The following is a 15,943-nucleotide window of genomic DNA, read 5'->3' on the forward strand; positions in this document are numbered from 1 at the left end:
AAAAAAAAAAAAAGTCTGTTTTATCTTGAAATATACTTGACTTCCTTGCCTTTTGGAAGTTTTGTATGTACACTGTTTCCTCTTTTTGCTTTGTAGTTGACTTCATTATACTCTGATATCTCTAGTTCCCTATTTACAGCCTTTTAGGTTCGTTTTACTTTAAATACTTCTAAATCTGGATTGAGTTCTGAGTGGTGTTGTCATTTATGGTAATCTCTGTTACCTGCTGTTGCTGTTGCTGGTTCTTAGTCCAAAGAACACCTTGTAGCATTTTTTTGGAAAGTTGGTCTGGTCATTACAAATTCCTTTAATTTCTGTTAATCAGAAAATGTCCTAAATTTGCTGTCATATTTGAGGGACAGCCTTGCTGGGTATATGATTCTTGGTTAGCAATTTTTTTCTTTCAGGGTTTTCTAGATGTCATCCCATTGCCTTCTTGTCTGCATGGTTTCTGTTGAGAAATCAGAGCTTAGTCTTATTGGGATTCTTTCCTCGTCTTTGATTTTAGGAAGTTTGATTATGATTTATCTTGGTGATTTTCTTTTGGGATCTAACTTGTTTGAGGTTCATTCAGCTTTTTGTATGCTTATGTTCTTGTCTTTTATGATGTTAGGGAAGTTTTCTTCCAAGAACTCTTTGACAGTTTTCTCTGTGCTTGATTCTTCCTGTTCTGAAATTCTGAACACCCCTAAGTTGTTCCTCTTCATGGTGACCCACATAACTCTTGGGCTTTCTTCAGATTTTTTCATTATTTTTTTTCTGATTATTCTCCTAGAATACTAGTATTGAGCTATTTATCTTCAAGCTAATTTGGGCTTCCACTGCTTTGCATCTATTCCTTTGCCCTTTCAATGTATTGTCCATTCCTGAGATCTTGCTATTAATCTTCTGGATTTCTAATTGTAGGTTTCATAAAGCTTAAAAATTTGCATTTATTTTGTCTGCTTGTTTTTGTAGTGTTTTCCTGAATTCTTCTAAAGTTTTTTTTTTTTTTGTGTGTGTGTGTTCTTCTTGATCTCCTCAATCTTTCTATCTATCTTTTGAAGGTACATAAATATTCTTTTGAATTCTTTTTTCAGTTAGTTCCATTACCTTTTCTTCCTCAGAAACGTTTTCTGGCTCTGCCTCTTGGTCATTTGTTTGAGCCATTCCCTTTTGTTTGTTTGTATGAGCTAGACTTGTCTGTTGTCTCTGGGGTGTTGTGGAGTTGACATATTTGTAAAAACAAGCAGTGTATTTGTTGGACCCAGAGGGGTGAAATCTCTGGTGGGCTTCTGCAATTCAAGGAGCTCGTGAGGTGGTTGTGGAAGGGATGTGACAGCAGAGTGCTGGCTCTAGATGGAGTTTCTAACGATCTTAGTGTTATGTTCAAGACATTCAATCTGGAAGTCATTTGTGGGGGCCTTTGATTGAACTGGCCTCAGTGTCTGCAACAACCAAAGGGAAACTGAGGTCAGGGGACTGGTTAAATGCTGTTCTGGTGGCTCTTCAGGTTTTGTAGGTCTGGAGCAAAGCCCACTTGATTCCAGGTATCAAAGCGCCACACCAAAGCCCCCAACTCTCGTTGATGTGGTTTCCAATCTCTTGGCTCAGAACTCCAGCATGAAAGTGGGATCTGGCCACACCTCTGATCACCAGGAGAGCATGGGGAAAATCACACACTTTCTGTTGCCCCTTGAATCTGCTCTGTCAGGTCTCCCTCTGCTGCCCAAGCTGCTCACAAGAACTGTGTCTGGCCAGCCATTCATCAGTCTCCCTGTCTTGCCATCCTTGCCCGGTCTTTCCTCCCAGCAAGCACTCTACCCACCTAACCTTTCTTCTGAATTTTCAACTGTGTCTGTTTTATTCTGTCTCTAGTATCTTTGTTGTAGAGTGTCCATGTAGTGTGTCTGCCTAGTCTGCCATCTTGCTTGAAGTCCCACTTTGGTAAACTTTTTATTGTGAATTGAGTGAAGGTTTACAGAGCAGATAATTTTACATCCAACAAATTACACTTTATTTCATCTAAGTGACAATAGTTATCCCACTTCCTCCCTGTGGTTCCTATTTCTATTCCACCCTTCATCCCAACCCCTCTGAACTTTGTCCCCAGGTAAATGCTGCCCTTTGGATTTTAAATGGTGCCCACTCCATAGTTGTTGTTGTTATGTGCCATCGAGTCGGTTCCGACCCATAGCAACCCCTGTACAGGGTTTCCAAGACTATAAATCTTTACGGGAGCAGAAAGCCTCATCTTTCTTCCACGGGTCAACTGGTAGTTTCGAACTGCTGACCGTAAGGTTCGCAGCCCGATTCGTAACCACTACGCTACCAGAGCTCCTTTAGTTAGCAGACCTTATTAGGGGTGTTATAGTATGTTTAACCTATCCATTGCTTGGTTGAAAATTGGGCCACAAGGGTGAGTTCCATAGCTTCAGGTTCCTCCAGTCTTTTTCTGACAAGTAAGTCCAGTCTTAAATTTTTTTTTTTTGTAATTTTGAGTTTCACTTCACATTGTTCCACTCTTTCAGGAACCTTCTAATATGGTTCCTGTCAGAGCAGATGGTAGTGGTAGCTGGGCGCCATCTAGTTCTTCTGGTCTCAGAGTCATGGAGACTGATGTTCGTGTGTTCCATTAATCCATTGGACTAATTGATTGCAAGCATCTTTAGTTTTCACCACTCTACTTTCTTCTACATATGACTTGACAAATAGTTTCCTGTTCATGAGTTTTTAAGATCCCAGTCACTACTCACCAAAATAGGATGTAGAACCATTGTCTTTGTGGACTATGTTATGCAATTGATCATGATGTCCCCTGAGACTATGGTCCTGAGCCCCAGACCCAGAAATCCATTGTCTCAAGATGTTTGGTAATGTTCAAGAAGTTTTCAGTATTTTGTCCCCTGTGTCCTGATGTGGGATAAGCATTCGATCATAAACTTGGTTTGAACTGCAAAGTCGGCAGTTCAAATTCACCAGCCTCTCCTTGGAAACACTATACAGGGTCTCTATGAGTCGGAAATGACTTGAAGGTACTTAAAAACAACAACAACATGCTTCACCATATTCATAGGTGTGTTTGCAGCAAAGATAAATACCCATGTACAAACATCCTTTGTGAAACCCTTATATATGTGAGCATACTCCCACTCTCTCTCCCATACCCATTCAGCCTGTGTCTTTGTCCATGACTCTACCTGTAGAATACTGTTGTTGCAAGGTTGTGTATACAGTAATATTTCCCTTTATCCCCTTTAACCCTAGCATTCCTCCCTGTGTCTTCACAGTCTTCATCATTCTTCTGCCAAACTCCCTCTTCTTGTACATTGCCCTCCCTGTCACTTGAGTTCACATGTGTCTAGCGTCTAGTCAGTGAATTACTCTCCCTTCCCTCCCATCCACAGTAACCAACATATTTTAACGTGAAAACCTTTTCTTGAGTTTTTACATTAGTGTTCTCATACAACATTTGTCCTTTTGTGACTGACTAATTTCACTAAGCATAATGTCCTCCAAGTTCATCCATGTTATGAAGTGCTTCACAGATTCAATGTTATTCTTCAACCTTGCATAGCATTCCATTGTGGGTATGTACCAAAGTACACATTCTTCCACTGATGTGTATTTAGGTTGTCTCCATCTTTTGCTATTGTGAGTAGTGCTGTGATGAATATGGGTGTGCATACATCTGCTTGTCTCATGGCTTTAATTTCTCTAGGATATATACCAAGTAGAGGAGTTACTGGGTCATAGGTATTGCTATTTCCAGCTTTTTGAAGAAGGACACTGGCTGATTTTTTGGACTGTCGACCCTGTGGTTTGCAGTCCAGTGTTTGTCCTATAGAAGGTGCCTCTGGAAGGACTTGTTAACCGTTTGCATCGCCCTGGGACTCAGGGGAAAAGTAAATCATCTAAATCCTTCTCCCTCTCTTCATCACCCCCAATTTAGTAATCCAATTTTGAATGTATGATCAAACAAACAACGGTTAGTTTCTTGGCTATTAAGTACTAGACTACCCTGGTGTGATGCTGAAGGTTAATGCGCTGGAATGCAAGGTCGGAATGAATCGCAAGGTCGGTGGTTCAAGCTCACCAGCCGCTCCTCGGAAACCTAGTCAGGGTCTCTATGTGTCGGAACCAACTCCATGGCACTTAACATTAGCTGAAAAGTCGTTTCAGAAGACATGCCTATGGATCAGCCTTCAAAAGCTTGAAATTTGGAACCCACTCTGCCAGAACAACAAAAACCAAATGGTTAATGACTCCGTGATTTCAAACAAGTAATTTTATGTACCTTTTCGTATTCCAACAATCAATTCTCTCCCTAAACGTAGCGTTTTATCCATTTTTTCCTATCGAACATGTGTTAGGGAGGGGTGGCTTGATCGCTCATCTCCGCCGGCGGGGCCCCCGCCCAGACTTCTTCTCTGCTCTGCGCCTTCGGGCGGGGGCAGGAGGAGCAGCTGGAGTTGGAGCGGGGGTTGTAGGGCCAGGCGCTGGGCGGGTCCCACTCCCTTGTGCAGGCTTGTACACCAGATGGAAGATGAAGGCGTTGCAATACCTAAAGGTGGTGCATGGGTGTGGTCATGGGGCGGGGCCAGGCAGGGCAGGGATCACAAAGGCGGGGCTTGCAGGGGCCATGTGTTCAAGGATGGACCAGGGATTGGGCTAGCTAGAGGGTTGTTGTTAAGTGACGTCAGTCAGTTTCGACTCATTGCGACTTTGTATAGGGTTTTCGAGGAGCAAGCTGGTAGGTTTGAACCGCCGACCTTGTGGTTAGTAGTCCAGTAGTGCTTATCCTACAGCACCTTACCAAGGAGTCCATCTAGAGGGTGGTGTTGTTAAGTGCCGTCGAGTCGGTTCCGACTCATAGCGACCCTGTATAGGGTTTTCGAGGAGCGGCTGGTGAGCTTGAACCACCAACCCTGTGGTTCAAACCGACCTTGCAGTCCAGCGTATTAATGTGCAGCGCCACACCAGGATCCTTTTTGGGAGTGAGATGAAGATTCTGTGGCTGGATCTCAAGAGGAGTATTGGGGAAGGTTCGAGGCCAGCGGGTAGTGGGGGCTGAGAAGTTGGCTGGTAAGGATAGGGCAAGGAGGGTCCCAAGACCAGAGGATACAAATGGATCTTTTAGGATGTGGAGAAAGAGAAGGTATGGTTCAGGAGGGAAGTAGGAGTGGTCGCGGACCCTCACCAGGGCAGGCGGTTGTCGGCGGCTCTGAGACGAAAAGGGGAGCGGAAAGGGTTGGTCTGTGGGGAGCTAGTGCCCCCTCCTGTGGCCACTGCCATGGTCTGGTCGTCCATCACACACCCGTACTCGCTACTCTCGGTGAAGAAGGCAGGCACGCGGAGGGACTGGGGATGGGGCAGAGCCTCAGAGATGCTCTCTGAGGCTCCTCCCCCAGGTACCTCCAGGAAAACCAGGGTGGCCGTTAGGAATAGAAATTGAGGCCTCAGTATACACAAGGTAGGGGAAGGGCGCAAGACAGACATAGAGGGAACCATCCAGATCTGTGGAGCAGATGATGGGCAAGAGGAGAGACCAGGAACTCAGAAAAAGGAGAGGTTGGGCCGTAGGTGACAAAGGGTCCTCTTTGCTCCCACCCCCACACCTGTAACCGGGGCAATGAGCTGAGCCAAGTGTCCTTGAGACCAAAGCCGGAGTTAAATCCTGTAGTAGGAAAGCAGGGAGAAGCTGGCTCACATGGTCAATTTTCCCACCTGGCCCACCTGCTCCTGGGCCCCACCCAGTCTCACCTATCACCAGGTCAGGCTTGGGTCCCTGAAGCAGGTGGTAAGGCCGAGCCGATACCTTGATCTGCAGGTCCCTGCGGCCCCCTTTCTCCTTACACCCAGAGCTGAGCCGTGCTGATACTCCGGAACCAGGACGGACAGACACCTCAGGACCATCCTGGGGGGGCGGGTGTGTGAGGAAGCCACTGGCAGCCAGGCACTGCAAGGGTACACCAGGCAAGATGGGAGTGGGGAGAGGAAAAGGGTCTGTTTAGGAGGACAGTAGGGTGATCAGCCCTCACCCTCTGCAGGGTAAAATGCTGCTGGTCACTCTCAGGGGGTAGGTCATCACCCACAAATTGTAGTTCCAGCGCCACATGGGGAAGCAGGATCAAAAGCTCCTGAAGGACAGAGAGGAGGACAGATCTGGGTTCCTCCCTGCATCCACCTCCACACACCCAAGTTCCCAATTTCTAGGACTGGTGGGACATACCCAAAACACCATGACAAGATCAAACTCCTTCCCAGCCTCTACCACATGGATCTTCAGAGACTGTTTGTTCTGGATGTTGAGCTCAGGGACTGGATAAGAAACCAACTTATTTAAGTATGATCTCCCTCCTTCTGTCTCCTGCTCACCACCAGCTCCCTGTGCCCCTGGTCCCATACACTTCTCCCCCAGCCATGCCTAGCCTTACAGGATTGGGGCACCAGGTGGGTGATGACGTAGTATATAGTCAGTGGATAGGTGAGAAGCACAGCCATCGGGGAATCCAAGCTGAGGCCCCGCCACTTGTAGTAATCCTGCCATGTACCTGGGAAGAGTGGGGGACAGTGGAGCAGATCCTAAGCCCAGATCCCAACATCACCAGACAAATAGCCCTTTATCTTAGGGACCCAGGCGTTTGGCCCTCCAGCCTCTGTCCCCATCCCTAGCTCCCTCTGGGCTCCTCCAACTTACCAAAGAGACTCCTGGGTGGATCTGGAAGTACAGGAGGCATCAAGGAAGGCCCATCCCCCTGGAGAAGCTGATAGGGATCTCCTGAGAGATTGAAAGGGCCAGGGTGTGGTGTCAATGAGACCCCCCCCCCCCCCATCACCACCTCCATTGGGCCCATCCCTCTCTACCTTTCAAAGGAGCTGTGTCCCCTGACACAGGGCCTGGAACTTCAAGAGGAATAAAGATTTGCCTGGGGAGGGGGCTTCTGGATGGGGTGGACAGGATTAGGGCAAGCCCTGTAATGGGTCAGGGAGGGGGTGTGCATGTGGAGGGGTTATCTGGGACCTGGACCACTTCCCTTTAGGTTGAAGGGGCCCTCCCTGAAGAGAAGCCCACTCACCACTGAGAAGAAGGCTGAGGGAGGGTGTGTTGCCCCTGGGGCATCTGGGCATGCCAGGGCCCTGAATCAGCATGCTGAGCTGGGTCCAGTAGCCACGAGTGAGGCCACGAGAGGCCAGGAAGGCCTCCTTGTTAAAAGTTTCACTGGTCACCTCTGGAGAAAGGGGAGGGAGGGGTTGAGGGCCTGGTGGCTTACACCCCGGACTTTAGCTCTCATGGGCCTCCCTCAAGGACCCTGGGTCGGAGTCTACTCAGGGAGGAAACCAACATTCTTGAGTGTCTACAATGTCCCATGCACTGAGCTCATATAATCCTTATAACAATTCCATGAGTTTGTATCCAATTACCATTGGTTTGTATCCCTGTTTTGCAGATGAGGAGACTAAGGCTCAGAGAAGGGAATTGATCTGTGTAAGGTCATAATGCCACTTAGTGGTAGAGCTGGGAAGGGAGCAAATATTTGAATTCTGTATCCCTGAATCCCCTAAGCTCTCTCAGAAACCCTGACACTTAGTCCTTAGCTCCGGAGACCTTGTCTCCAGCCCCAGGGATCTAGCCCCAGTCCAAAACACAAGTCCTTGTTCTAGGGATCTAAACTCCAGCCTCCAGCCTTTAGGCTTCAACACCAAGACCCTGTTCCCTTTCCTAGGTACCGAGGCCCTAGTCCCAAAGACTTGGTTCCAATCTCCCCTCCTCCGGATCTTGACCACTGGATGGTACCTGCGGTATAGGTGAAAGGCAAAGTTGCCAGCTCTCCTGACCGCTCCATAAAGGTTGCAAGTCTTGGGCACCAGAATTGGTGGCTCACATCATCTGGGCATCGCCGCCAGTCGGCCAGGAGACAAGCCTCTCCACAGTACAAGACGGCGCTACACTGGGGGCTAGGGGACACGGGGTGGTGGGCATCTAGTTGCGACCCTAGTGTAAGTCCTCTGATCTGCCCTGTCAGGTGGTCTGTCTCTAACAGTGTTTTTGTTGTTTTTTTCTATATATACGTGTGTACCTGTTGTTCTATCCCCCTGGCCCCTCACTCTTGTCTGTCTGGTGGATCCCCTACCAGCCTGCTTCCTCTGTGATGGTCTGATAGTTGGGGTCTTTTTCCCTCTCACCCACATTTGCTAGCTGCTCACCAAGGTGTCAGTTTTACTTCAAAGCTGTGTTTGTGACAAACATGGCAGGTTCGAGCCCGAAGGGAGGCAAAGGTGAAGCCTGGCCGTGGACCCCATGTCCGCATTGGGGCTTTGGCTAACTTTACTCCCAGCCTTGGGACCAGGCTCTCCAGCTCTCTGGATGGGGGTGGAAATGCACAAGGCTGGGGGTTCAGGAGTCTAGGCCTCTTAGGCCTCCCATCCTCAGATGCCAGATTTCTGTACCGGTGTAGCTGGGTGTCTCCCACAGTAAGCTGTCGGGGCTTTCGGGGATCCCCGGATCCCATAGGGCAGGCCATGCTGTGGCAGAGGAGTGCATAGGCCCGAGGAACCAGGTTTTCCATTCTTGAACCCCGGCCTGTACTCCCCTGGGCTCCATTCATTAGTAGATCAATGCCCAAGATGGTGCCATGTTCATCGGTCACCAATAAGAGGCAGGAAAGGTGCAGGGGGGCAGCCTCTGGGGAAAGAGGGAAAAGTCAGGGGGCAAAGATTGCCAGAGTTCTAAATTTAAATGCCTACAGGGCTAAGCAAGTACCCTATGTGAGGAAAGAGGAATAGGTGGAGAGGGCATGCCCCATGGAAAGGGGGTAGCTGCTACATAGTACCAGCATTTACTGCCATGTAGAAATGTAGGCCTGCTGTTAGAACTTTAGAGTTTTCTGGAGAAAGTGTAAATATAGATTTCTGATTTTTTTTCTTTTAATGCTTAAATGTTGGCTCAAATAAAAAAAAAACACATAGGTCAATGAAAACACCTCCTGAAGGCCTTCAGTTTGTGACCTCTGGCTGGGTTCTGGGGGGTGGAAGAAGGTTCTAGAAGGGCAGCATGGCTGGATAGGAGATAGGGCATGGTGATCCTTGGATTCTTACCATTTCTCCATCCCTTCTTCTTCTCAGGCCCTGTCTCCTTCTCAGCCCTGTCCTCTCTGTAGCCATCCTCACCGCCTCCTACCTCCTGCTCAGCCTTCTCTGGTTCTCCTGGAGGATTTGCTTCTTTGGGGGAGTCCCTGCTGGTCTTGACTGGCTCCCCATCCTCTTCGGGTTCCACCTTCTCTGGGCCTGCACCCTCACCCTCGTTTTTCTCATCTTCCTCCTCCTCTTCCCCTTCCTCCCCATCCTCCAGGTTAACAAAGCTGACATAGGGGCTCAGGTCTCGAAGATGGAGCGGGAGCTCCTCTCCTAGGAGTCGGGCAGCCCCCAGGCCTGACCCAGGGCCTGACTCTGCCCCCTGCCCCAGGCTGATGCCCACATTATGGTTCGGCAAGACGTGGAGCACCCAAAGGGCAGGGTCTGGGGGCAGCCTTCTGATCTGAGCTTCCAGCTGCCGCCAGCGGCCCTCAAGGCTGGCACCTACAGCTCCACGTTCTGCCACAAACTTGCGGAACCAGCCAAAGAGGAGAGCAGCGAAATCAAGGAACTCATCTCGGTATCCAGACACAAACTCCATGTCTTCGGGGAGGCACGGGGCCTGGACAACGACTGAGAAGAGGAAGGGGGATATGGTGAGGGAGGGGGTGATGGTGAGAGAGTTTGGGGTTGAGTAACAGGATCCCTGTGATTTGGAACCGACTCCACGGCAAAAGGGGAAATAATTGGGTTTGAATGTGTGAATGAGTGTTAGTAACTGAGAACAGGATTTTCTGGGTTGAGAATGGTGGCTAGTTCAGGGACTAGAATAGGGGTTAGGCTTCAAAGTGGGAGATTAAGGTTGAGGATGAAAACTCAGGGCTTAAAATTTGAGGGCTCAAAATCTGAGAACTCAAATCTTTGAAAGTAGAATTTGAATTAAGGATGGGGAAGGTTTTATCTGGGAAGGAAGAATCTGAATCCGTCACTTATTTTTTTAAACTTATTTTTTTAAGTCAGAAAAGACTCACAGCAGGGTTTTTGCGTAGGGGTGGTGAGAAGTGGGAGGAAATGGGGCGGGCCATCCCTTCGGTTTAGTTCGGGTTGGGGGTGGACCCAGGGAGTGCCAGCCCCTCTCAGCCCCTCTCAGCCGCCCACTACTCCGGTACCTGCAGCCGCCACTACTTTTCAAAGGTAAATACCACGCGGCCCGCTCCTCGGTGGCCACGCTCATGCAGCGTCCGCGGGTCTCTGCTCGGACCCGTGACTGCGCGGTGGGTTCGGACGTGAGACCCGCCTCCTGCCCCCTTCACCCGCCATGTGACTGCATCCCGCGGTGGCTGCAGCCGTCAGCTGTCCGCCTGGCGGGGAAGTGAAAGAGTCTTGCGGGTGGAGGAGGACCCCTGGAAAGAGTTGGTCCAGCAAGTCACTGCCAGAGTGCCCCGCCTCGCCCTGCCGCTTGAGTTCCCTTTCAGTTTCAGCAGACATTCCTTCGCGAAGGTCCCTCCGCCAAGGCTCGGCGCCGAGGGGGCAGGACGCTTTGCCCCTGGGGGTTTCCCCACCAAAGAGGCGGGGAGCCTGACTTAGGCAATACTGACCCCACGTCCGTTCAGACTGTGGGGAGCCGGGAGCGAGAGGCTTCCATCTCGCGCCTCTTGAACCTCAGCTTGGACTTGGTTGGCTCCCAAGGCCGAGCAGAGGCAGGAGGAAAAAGCCTTCGAGAAACCAGTCAGACATCGCGCGCCGGGAACCGGTCTGGGAACCCTACGGTGCGGCCCCCAAACTCTACCATACGCCGAGATGGGGCGGGACTGGGGACCGCTGTTCCGCGCATTCCTACTACTCCTGCTAGCGCGACTGCCTTTGCCAGGTTCGTCACGGACTGGGCTGGGGGGAGAGTTCAGGGAAAAGGTGTGTGTGTGTGTGTGTGTGTGTGTGTGTGTAGCACTAGGGCAACGGGGTTGAGTTGAATAAGTTGGGAGTCAGGTGAGCTACAGTACTGAAGGTAGCAAGGGGAGGGCCAGTTGTGTGGGGTTGAGGACAGAGGCATTAGGGTCCCAGGTAACATGAGGAACAGAAACACCTTGGGAATGTGGCCGGAAGTCTAGGAGAGAGATTGCTGTGGGGCGGTCGGTTAGAGGGCCAAATAACAGCTGGAGTTTCTCCTCGGTCTGGGAACCGATGCTGACCAAGTCTATTCCACTCAGCCAATGGCAACTCTGGAAGCAGCACTGGAAGTTGTCGCTGTGATCATGTAGTTTCCACCCCCTTATCTGCGAGACAGAAACAACATATCCAAAACCACCTGAAAGACTACCAGCATTGTCCACACATTGTCAGGTAATCTTCTCACCCACCCCTTGGAAGGCAGTGTCTGTGCAGTTCCTCTCTACCGAGTGCCTCTAGGACCCTCTCTGGTCCAAGCTGAACTCCTTTTGGGCAGACTGCACTGGACAGCAAAGTCGGTTTGAACCCCAAGGTCGCTGGTTCAAATTCACCAGTCGCACCTCGGAAACCCTATACAGGGTAGTTATGTGTCGAAAACTGACTGGATGGCACTTTATAACAACACTCTCCTTTCTGGGTTATCTTCACCCAGTTCTTCACACATTCACTTCCCTGCCCCACCTACCTGGGGACTTCCAGTGCCAGAAGAAATAATAGCTCTTTTATGGTGGTGACTTCATGCTTTCATGAGGAAGAAACAAGAGTGGGATGCGTCATCCCCAAACCATGTCCTTCTTCTGTAGGTTCCAGCTACCATTAGGGACTGTGTGTGGAGAAAGTAACCAGCCTTGGGTCCTGGAGCTGATAAATTGCTTTAATCACAAAGGTGAGCAGCAGCTTTCTCTGGCTTCCCCAGGTACTGCCTCCTTCTGCCTGCGGGCTCAGCCAACTTCACCTTGCAAGTTTCTTTGAATCACCTCTTTGCCTTGTGACACCACACATTCCCAGAACGTTCTACCACTGGCCAGTGTACTTTCACTTTAGTATGGGTTACTAACCGGTTTTCTCACCACCACCTACAAGATTTTTTTTTTCCCAGTTCTTCCCACCACTAGTGCTCTATTACTTACTTAGTATTTTTCTTTCAATCCAGCCAATATTTTTGTATCCCAAACATTTTATTGTGAAAATTCCAAAACACACAAAATGGAAAGATTTGCATAGTGAACATCCATCCATTCACCACCTAGATTGTATAACTAGCATTTTACTAAACTTGCTTCATTGCACCTCTCTGTTTCCATTCCTCTGTCCATCATCAATTCATCTTATTTTTTGATGCTTTTTGAAATTAATTGCAGGCATCACTGTACTTCATCCAGATACACTTCAGCATGTATAGTAATAAGAATTCAATATTTTATGGGTTTTTTTTGTTTGTTTGTTTTTTTTGGTGTGTATGTGTGAAAGCATTTTTATTTTTATTTCTTGGAGAGGAGTAGGAGTAAGGAGTTAGGGTTAAGGTTAGGACGATGGTTAATCGGACTAGGATTAGGAATAAGGCTTGGTCTAATTTTAGGGTTACAGTTTGGTTTATTTTTATTTTATTTTCTTCTTAAAATCTACTTGACTCCCTCTTTATTTGAAAATTCTGTAACTACATTATTCACTCTTCTTACTTTTTTGTTGTTTTTTTTGAACTGACACCTCTGGTTCCCTATTTTCAGTCTTGTAGGTCTGTTTTACTTTAGATACTTCTATATCTGGTTTAAGGAGCTCTGGTAGCATAGCTGGTTAAGAGTCGGGCTGCTAATCTCACAGTCAGCAGTTCAAAACTACCAGCTGTTCTGCGGGAGAAAGATGAGGGTTTCTGCTCCCATAAAGATTTACAGTCTCAGAAACCCTGTACAGGGTCGCTATGTGGCCGAACCGATTCCACGGCACATGACAACATATCTGGTTTGGAGTCCTGGTGTGGCACTGTGGGCTAATGCGTAAGACTGCAAAGTCATTTGAACTACAAGATCGGTGGGTTCAAGTTCACCAGCTGTTCCTTGGAAAGCCTATGGGTCACTATGGGTCGGCATCGACTTGACGGCACTTAACAACAACATGTCTGGTTTGAGTTCTGGGTGATATTGTCATGTATGGTAATCTCAGGTTGTTGTCTGCTATTGTTGGTTCTCTGTCCAAAGAATTCTCTTTAGTATTTTTTTGTAAAATTGGTCTGGTTTTTACTAATTCTTTTTTCCCCCCAAGTTTTTATTGTGAATTGAGTGATAGTTTACATGGGAGGACATCAGCTTTACATTCATCCTATCGTATTTCGTTTCAATGCATGATTACAATCCCCTCCATGCATCATGATTCAACAGCATTTGCTTCCATTCCCTGTTCTTGTTTTTTTTTTTGGATATACACTGAAGCACTCAGGAATACATAACCATTCGTACAACCAAAGCGTATAACCTGCATGCAAGCCCTACGGCTGCCACACATCCCCTTTCTCTCTCAGAGTTCAGAGTCCCCAGCCACTCCGTCTCTCCACATCATCTCTGGCATTGCTGCTTCTCTGGATAGGGTCCCACACTCCGCTCTTCTCCCTTGATGGTCCCAGGGTCCTCCGCTCTTGGACTGCAAGATCAACCACTCCCCTTCTTTTGTTATAAAACGTCTACCTTTACATTTGGAACATTTACAATCAGTTCTGATAGCGATTATTCACTATTGAACCACAAGAGTCTTATCCCCATCTCCTTTCACCAGTCCTATCTAGACAAGTTGGAAACCACTCAGTGGAAATTCTGTCTTCCCCTACACCCTGTGAAACTAAGCTCCCTCTTGAAAACTTATAAGCCAGTCACTTCATGCTCTTGTAAGGCCCCCTGCCCTCATTTTGGGTAGCAATGTCTAAGTTGCCTATCCCTGTAAGCCCTGTGTACAGAGGGGGTGGGAATGATCCTTGCTTTTACTTATTCTTTTCATTTCTGTTTATCTGGAAATGTCCTAATTTTTCTATCATTTAATTGATGGACAATTTCATTGAGTATGGCCTTGTTCCATAGCAAAGAGCCCAGGGCCCACCACAAGGAAAAGCAACAAAAGTCAGAAATATTCCTTCTGGTATGCGGGATGGCTCATCCCAAGCCTGATTCTTGGTTGGCAATTTTTCCCTTTTAGAGTTTTATATATGCCATTCTATTTTCTTACTCTTTTGTAGGTAACTTTTAGTTTTTCCCAAGCTGCTCTCAATATTTTTTCTTTGTCTTTGGTTTAATTGTGTCTTGGGATTGTCTTTTGGGGTCTATCTTGTTTGGAGTTTGTTCAACTCTTGAATGTATATTTTCTTGTCTTTCATGGTTAGGAAAGTTTTCTTCCAACAGATCTTTGACAATTTTCTCTGTGGTTTTATTTATCTCTCCCAATCACATCTAAGTTATTTTTTTGATCGTGTCTCTCATAAATCTTAGACTTTCTTCAGATTGTTTTGCTCTTTTATCTAATTGGTCTTCTAGCAGATGTTGTTGTTGTTAAGTGTTGAATTGATTCCACCTAATAGTCACCATGTACAGGGTTTAAATATTTTCAGGAGCAGAAAGCCTCATCTTTCTCCCTTGGAGTGGCTAGTGGGCTTGAACCACTGGCTTTCTGGTTAGCAGTTTAGTGCTTATTGTGTGAAGCAGATGAATATTGAGAAATTTATTTTCAAACTCACTAATTTAGCCTTCCCATTGACTCAGTTCTACTCCTTTGCCTTTTCAATACATCTTCTCTTTCTGAAGTCTTAGTATTAATCTGGCTTTCTATTTACTGTTTTTGTCTGGTTTCTAATTTTTAATTTATTTTGTCAATTTTTTCTTGTAGTGCTTTCCTGAATTCTTCTGAAGTTCTAAAGTTTTGTCTGTGTTTTCCTTGATTTCAATTGCCCTTTTATCGATCATTCTGTCAATTCACTGGCATTACGTAAGTATCCTATCAAGTAGTTCTGATACCATTTCTGGGAGTATATTTTCTGACTTTGTGTTTTGGTCACTTGTTTGAGGCAATTTATCTTGTTTCTTCTTGTAAGCTGAAATTGTCTGTTGTGTTACACACTGTGGTGTTGTGTTTATATTTAATTATATTGTGCGTCGGTGTGTTCTCAGGCACTTACCACCTGTCTCCTGGTGGATGTAATAGAGACTGGAAGGGAGTATGCAGTTCTCTGTTAGCTGTTTGTCTAGTGTATTTCAAGGTGAGTTTGTCCGATGATTATTGTTATTAGAAGGTACAGGAGTAGGTAGTGGTGCTTGCCCAGTGGGTGAACCCACAGGAGGTGCAGATGTGGTTGGGCTGTAAGTGCAAAATTGCTATCTCCCCAAAACACACAACAGCAATTAAAGATCTAATGAAGCAAAATTTATGAGCCTCGGTTGCCAGAGCAGAGGCTATGGAGGAGGGGAAACCACTTGCCACCAGGCAGGTGAGGGCAGGACTGGTCATGCCCTGACTACCAGAAGTACTTGGGGAACAAGGGAGAACCACACTCCCCTCACCAGTTTGGGGTCCTGTGCCTCCAGGCCACTGTATTCTCAGCTGCCTGCAAAAGTTCAAGATGGCCACGCTGCACAAGGCCAACCAGCAGCCTGCTGTCTGTCTCCTCTGTCGCTGCTTCTCCTTAGCTTCCTTTCTCAGTAGGCACTCAATCCACCTCTCTGCCCTGTCCTCTGAAACTCAGGGCTCTAGGGTCACCATCTGTGTTTGTTTCCCTTGGTCTCCTATGTCCTTGCCCCAGAAGTTCCCTTTTTTCTTTTGAGGTAAAATTTACACGCAATGAAATGAATAAATTTTAAATATACACAAGTCACATTGGAAGAGCTTAAATAGCAACTTGTCCTAAGTATTAACATCTGTGAAATCATAAAGCTAATGTGCCAGTTGTATTTGTCTCCTACTATAAATA

The 15,943-nt window shown here is 47.4% G+C and overlaps 2 protein-coding genes across 2 annotated transcripts in view; one reads left to right on the top strand and one right to left on the bottom strand.

Annotated features, from left to right (window-relative positions):
- Positions 1-4,371: 4,371 nt before the first annotated feature.
- ZMYND15 (zinc finger, MYND-type containing 15) lies at positions 4,372-10,257 on the bottom strand. Its single transcript, XM_006863322.1, has 14 exons — positions 10,224-10,257; positions 9,079-9,687; positions 8,431-8,665; positions 8,188-8,343; positions 7,778-7,938; positions 7,059-7,211; positions 6,680-6,760; positions 6,417-6,533; positions 6,212-6,300; positions 6,021-6,119; positions 5,743-5,896; positions 5,598-5,656; positions 5,180-5,340; positions 4,372-4,543 (listed from the first exon to the last, which is right to left on the bottom strand). The coding sequence occupies exons 2-14, from the start codon at positions 9,653-9,655 to the stop codon at positions 4,372-4,374; spliced, it is 2,214 nt and encodes a 737-aa protein (XP_006863384.1). The 5' UTR covers positions 9,656-9,687; positions 10,224-10,257.
- LOC102817510 overlaps positions 9,654-15,943 on the top strand; it is a 7,695-nt gene continuing 1,405 nt past the window's right edge. Inside the window, exons 1-4 of the mRNA XM_006863489.1 lie at positions 9,654-9,710; positions 10,230-10,418; positions 10,530-10,924; positions 11,805-11,887. Coding sequence (XP_006863551.1) covers positions 9,654-9,710; positions 10,230-10,418; positions 10,530-10,924; positions 11,805-11,887 — 724 coding nt within the window. The remainder of the gene's footprint in view (positions 9,711-10,229; positions 10,419-10,529; positions 10,925-11,804; positions 11,888-15,943) is intronic.

This window comes from Chrysochloris asiatica, unplaced genomic scaffold, assembly GCF_000296735.1.
Source record: "Chrysochloris asiatica unplaced genomic scaffold, ChrAsi1.0 scaffold00054, whole genome shotgun sequence".
NCBI classification, from domain to species: Eukaryota; Metazoa; Chordata; class Mammalia; order Afrosoricida; family Chrysochloridae; genus Chrysochloris; species Chrysochloris asiatica.

Bases quoted from the DNA above. Each gene is read 5' to 3' on its own strand.
- ZMYND15 (XM_006863322.1), bottom strand. From the start codon at position 9,655: ATGGAGTTTGTGTCTGGATACCGAGATGAGTTCCTTGATTTCGCTGCT. The intron at 7,939-8,187 runs GTGAGCAGCTAG...CGTGTCCCCTAG, and splicing joins GAAGTAAAACTGACACCTTG to CCCCCAGTGTAGCGCCGTCT. The intron at 7,212-7,777 runs GTACCATCCAGT...CCCTTTCTCCAG, and splicing joins GCCTTTCACCTATACCGCAG to AGGTGACCAGTGAAACTTTT.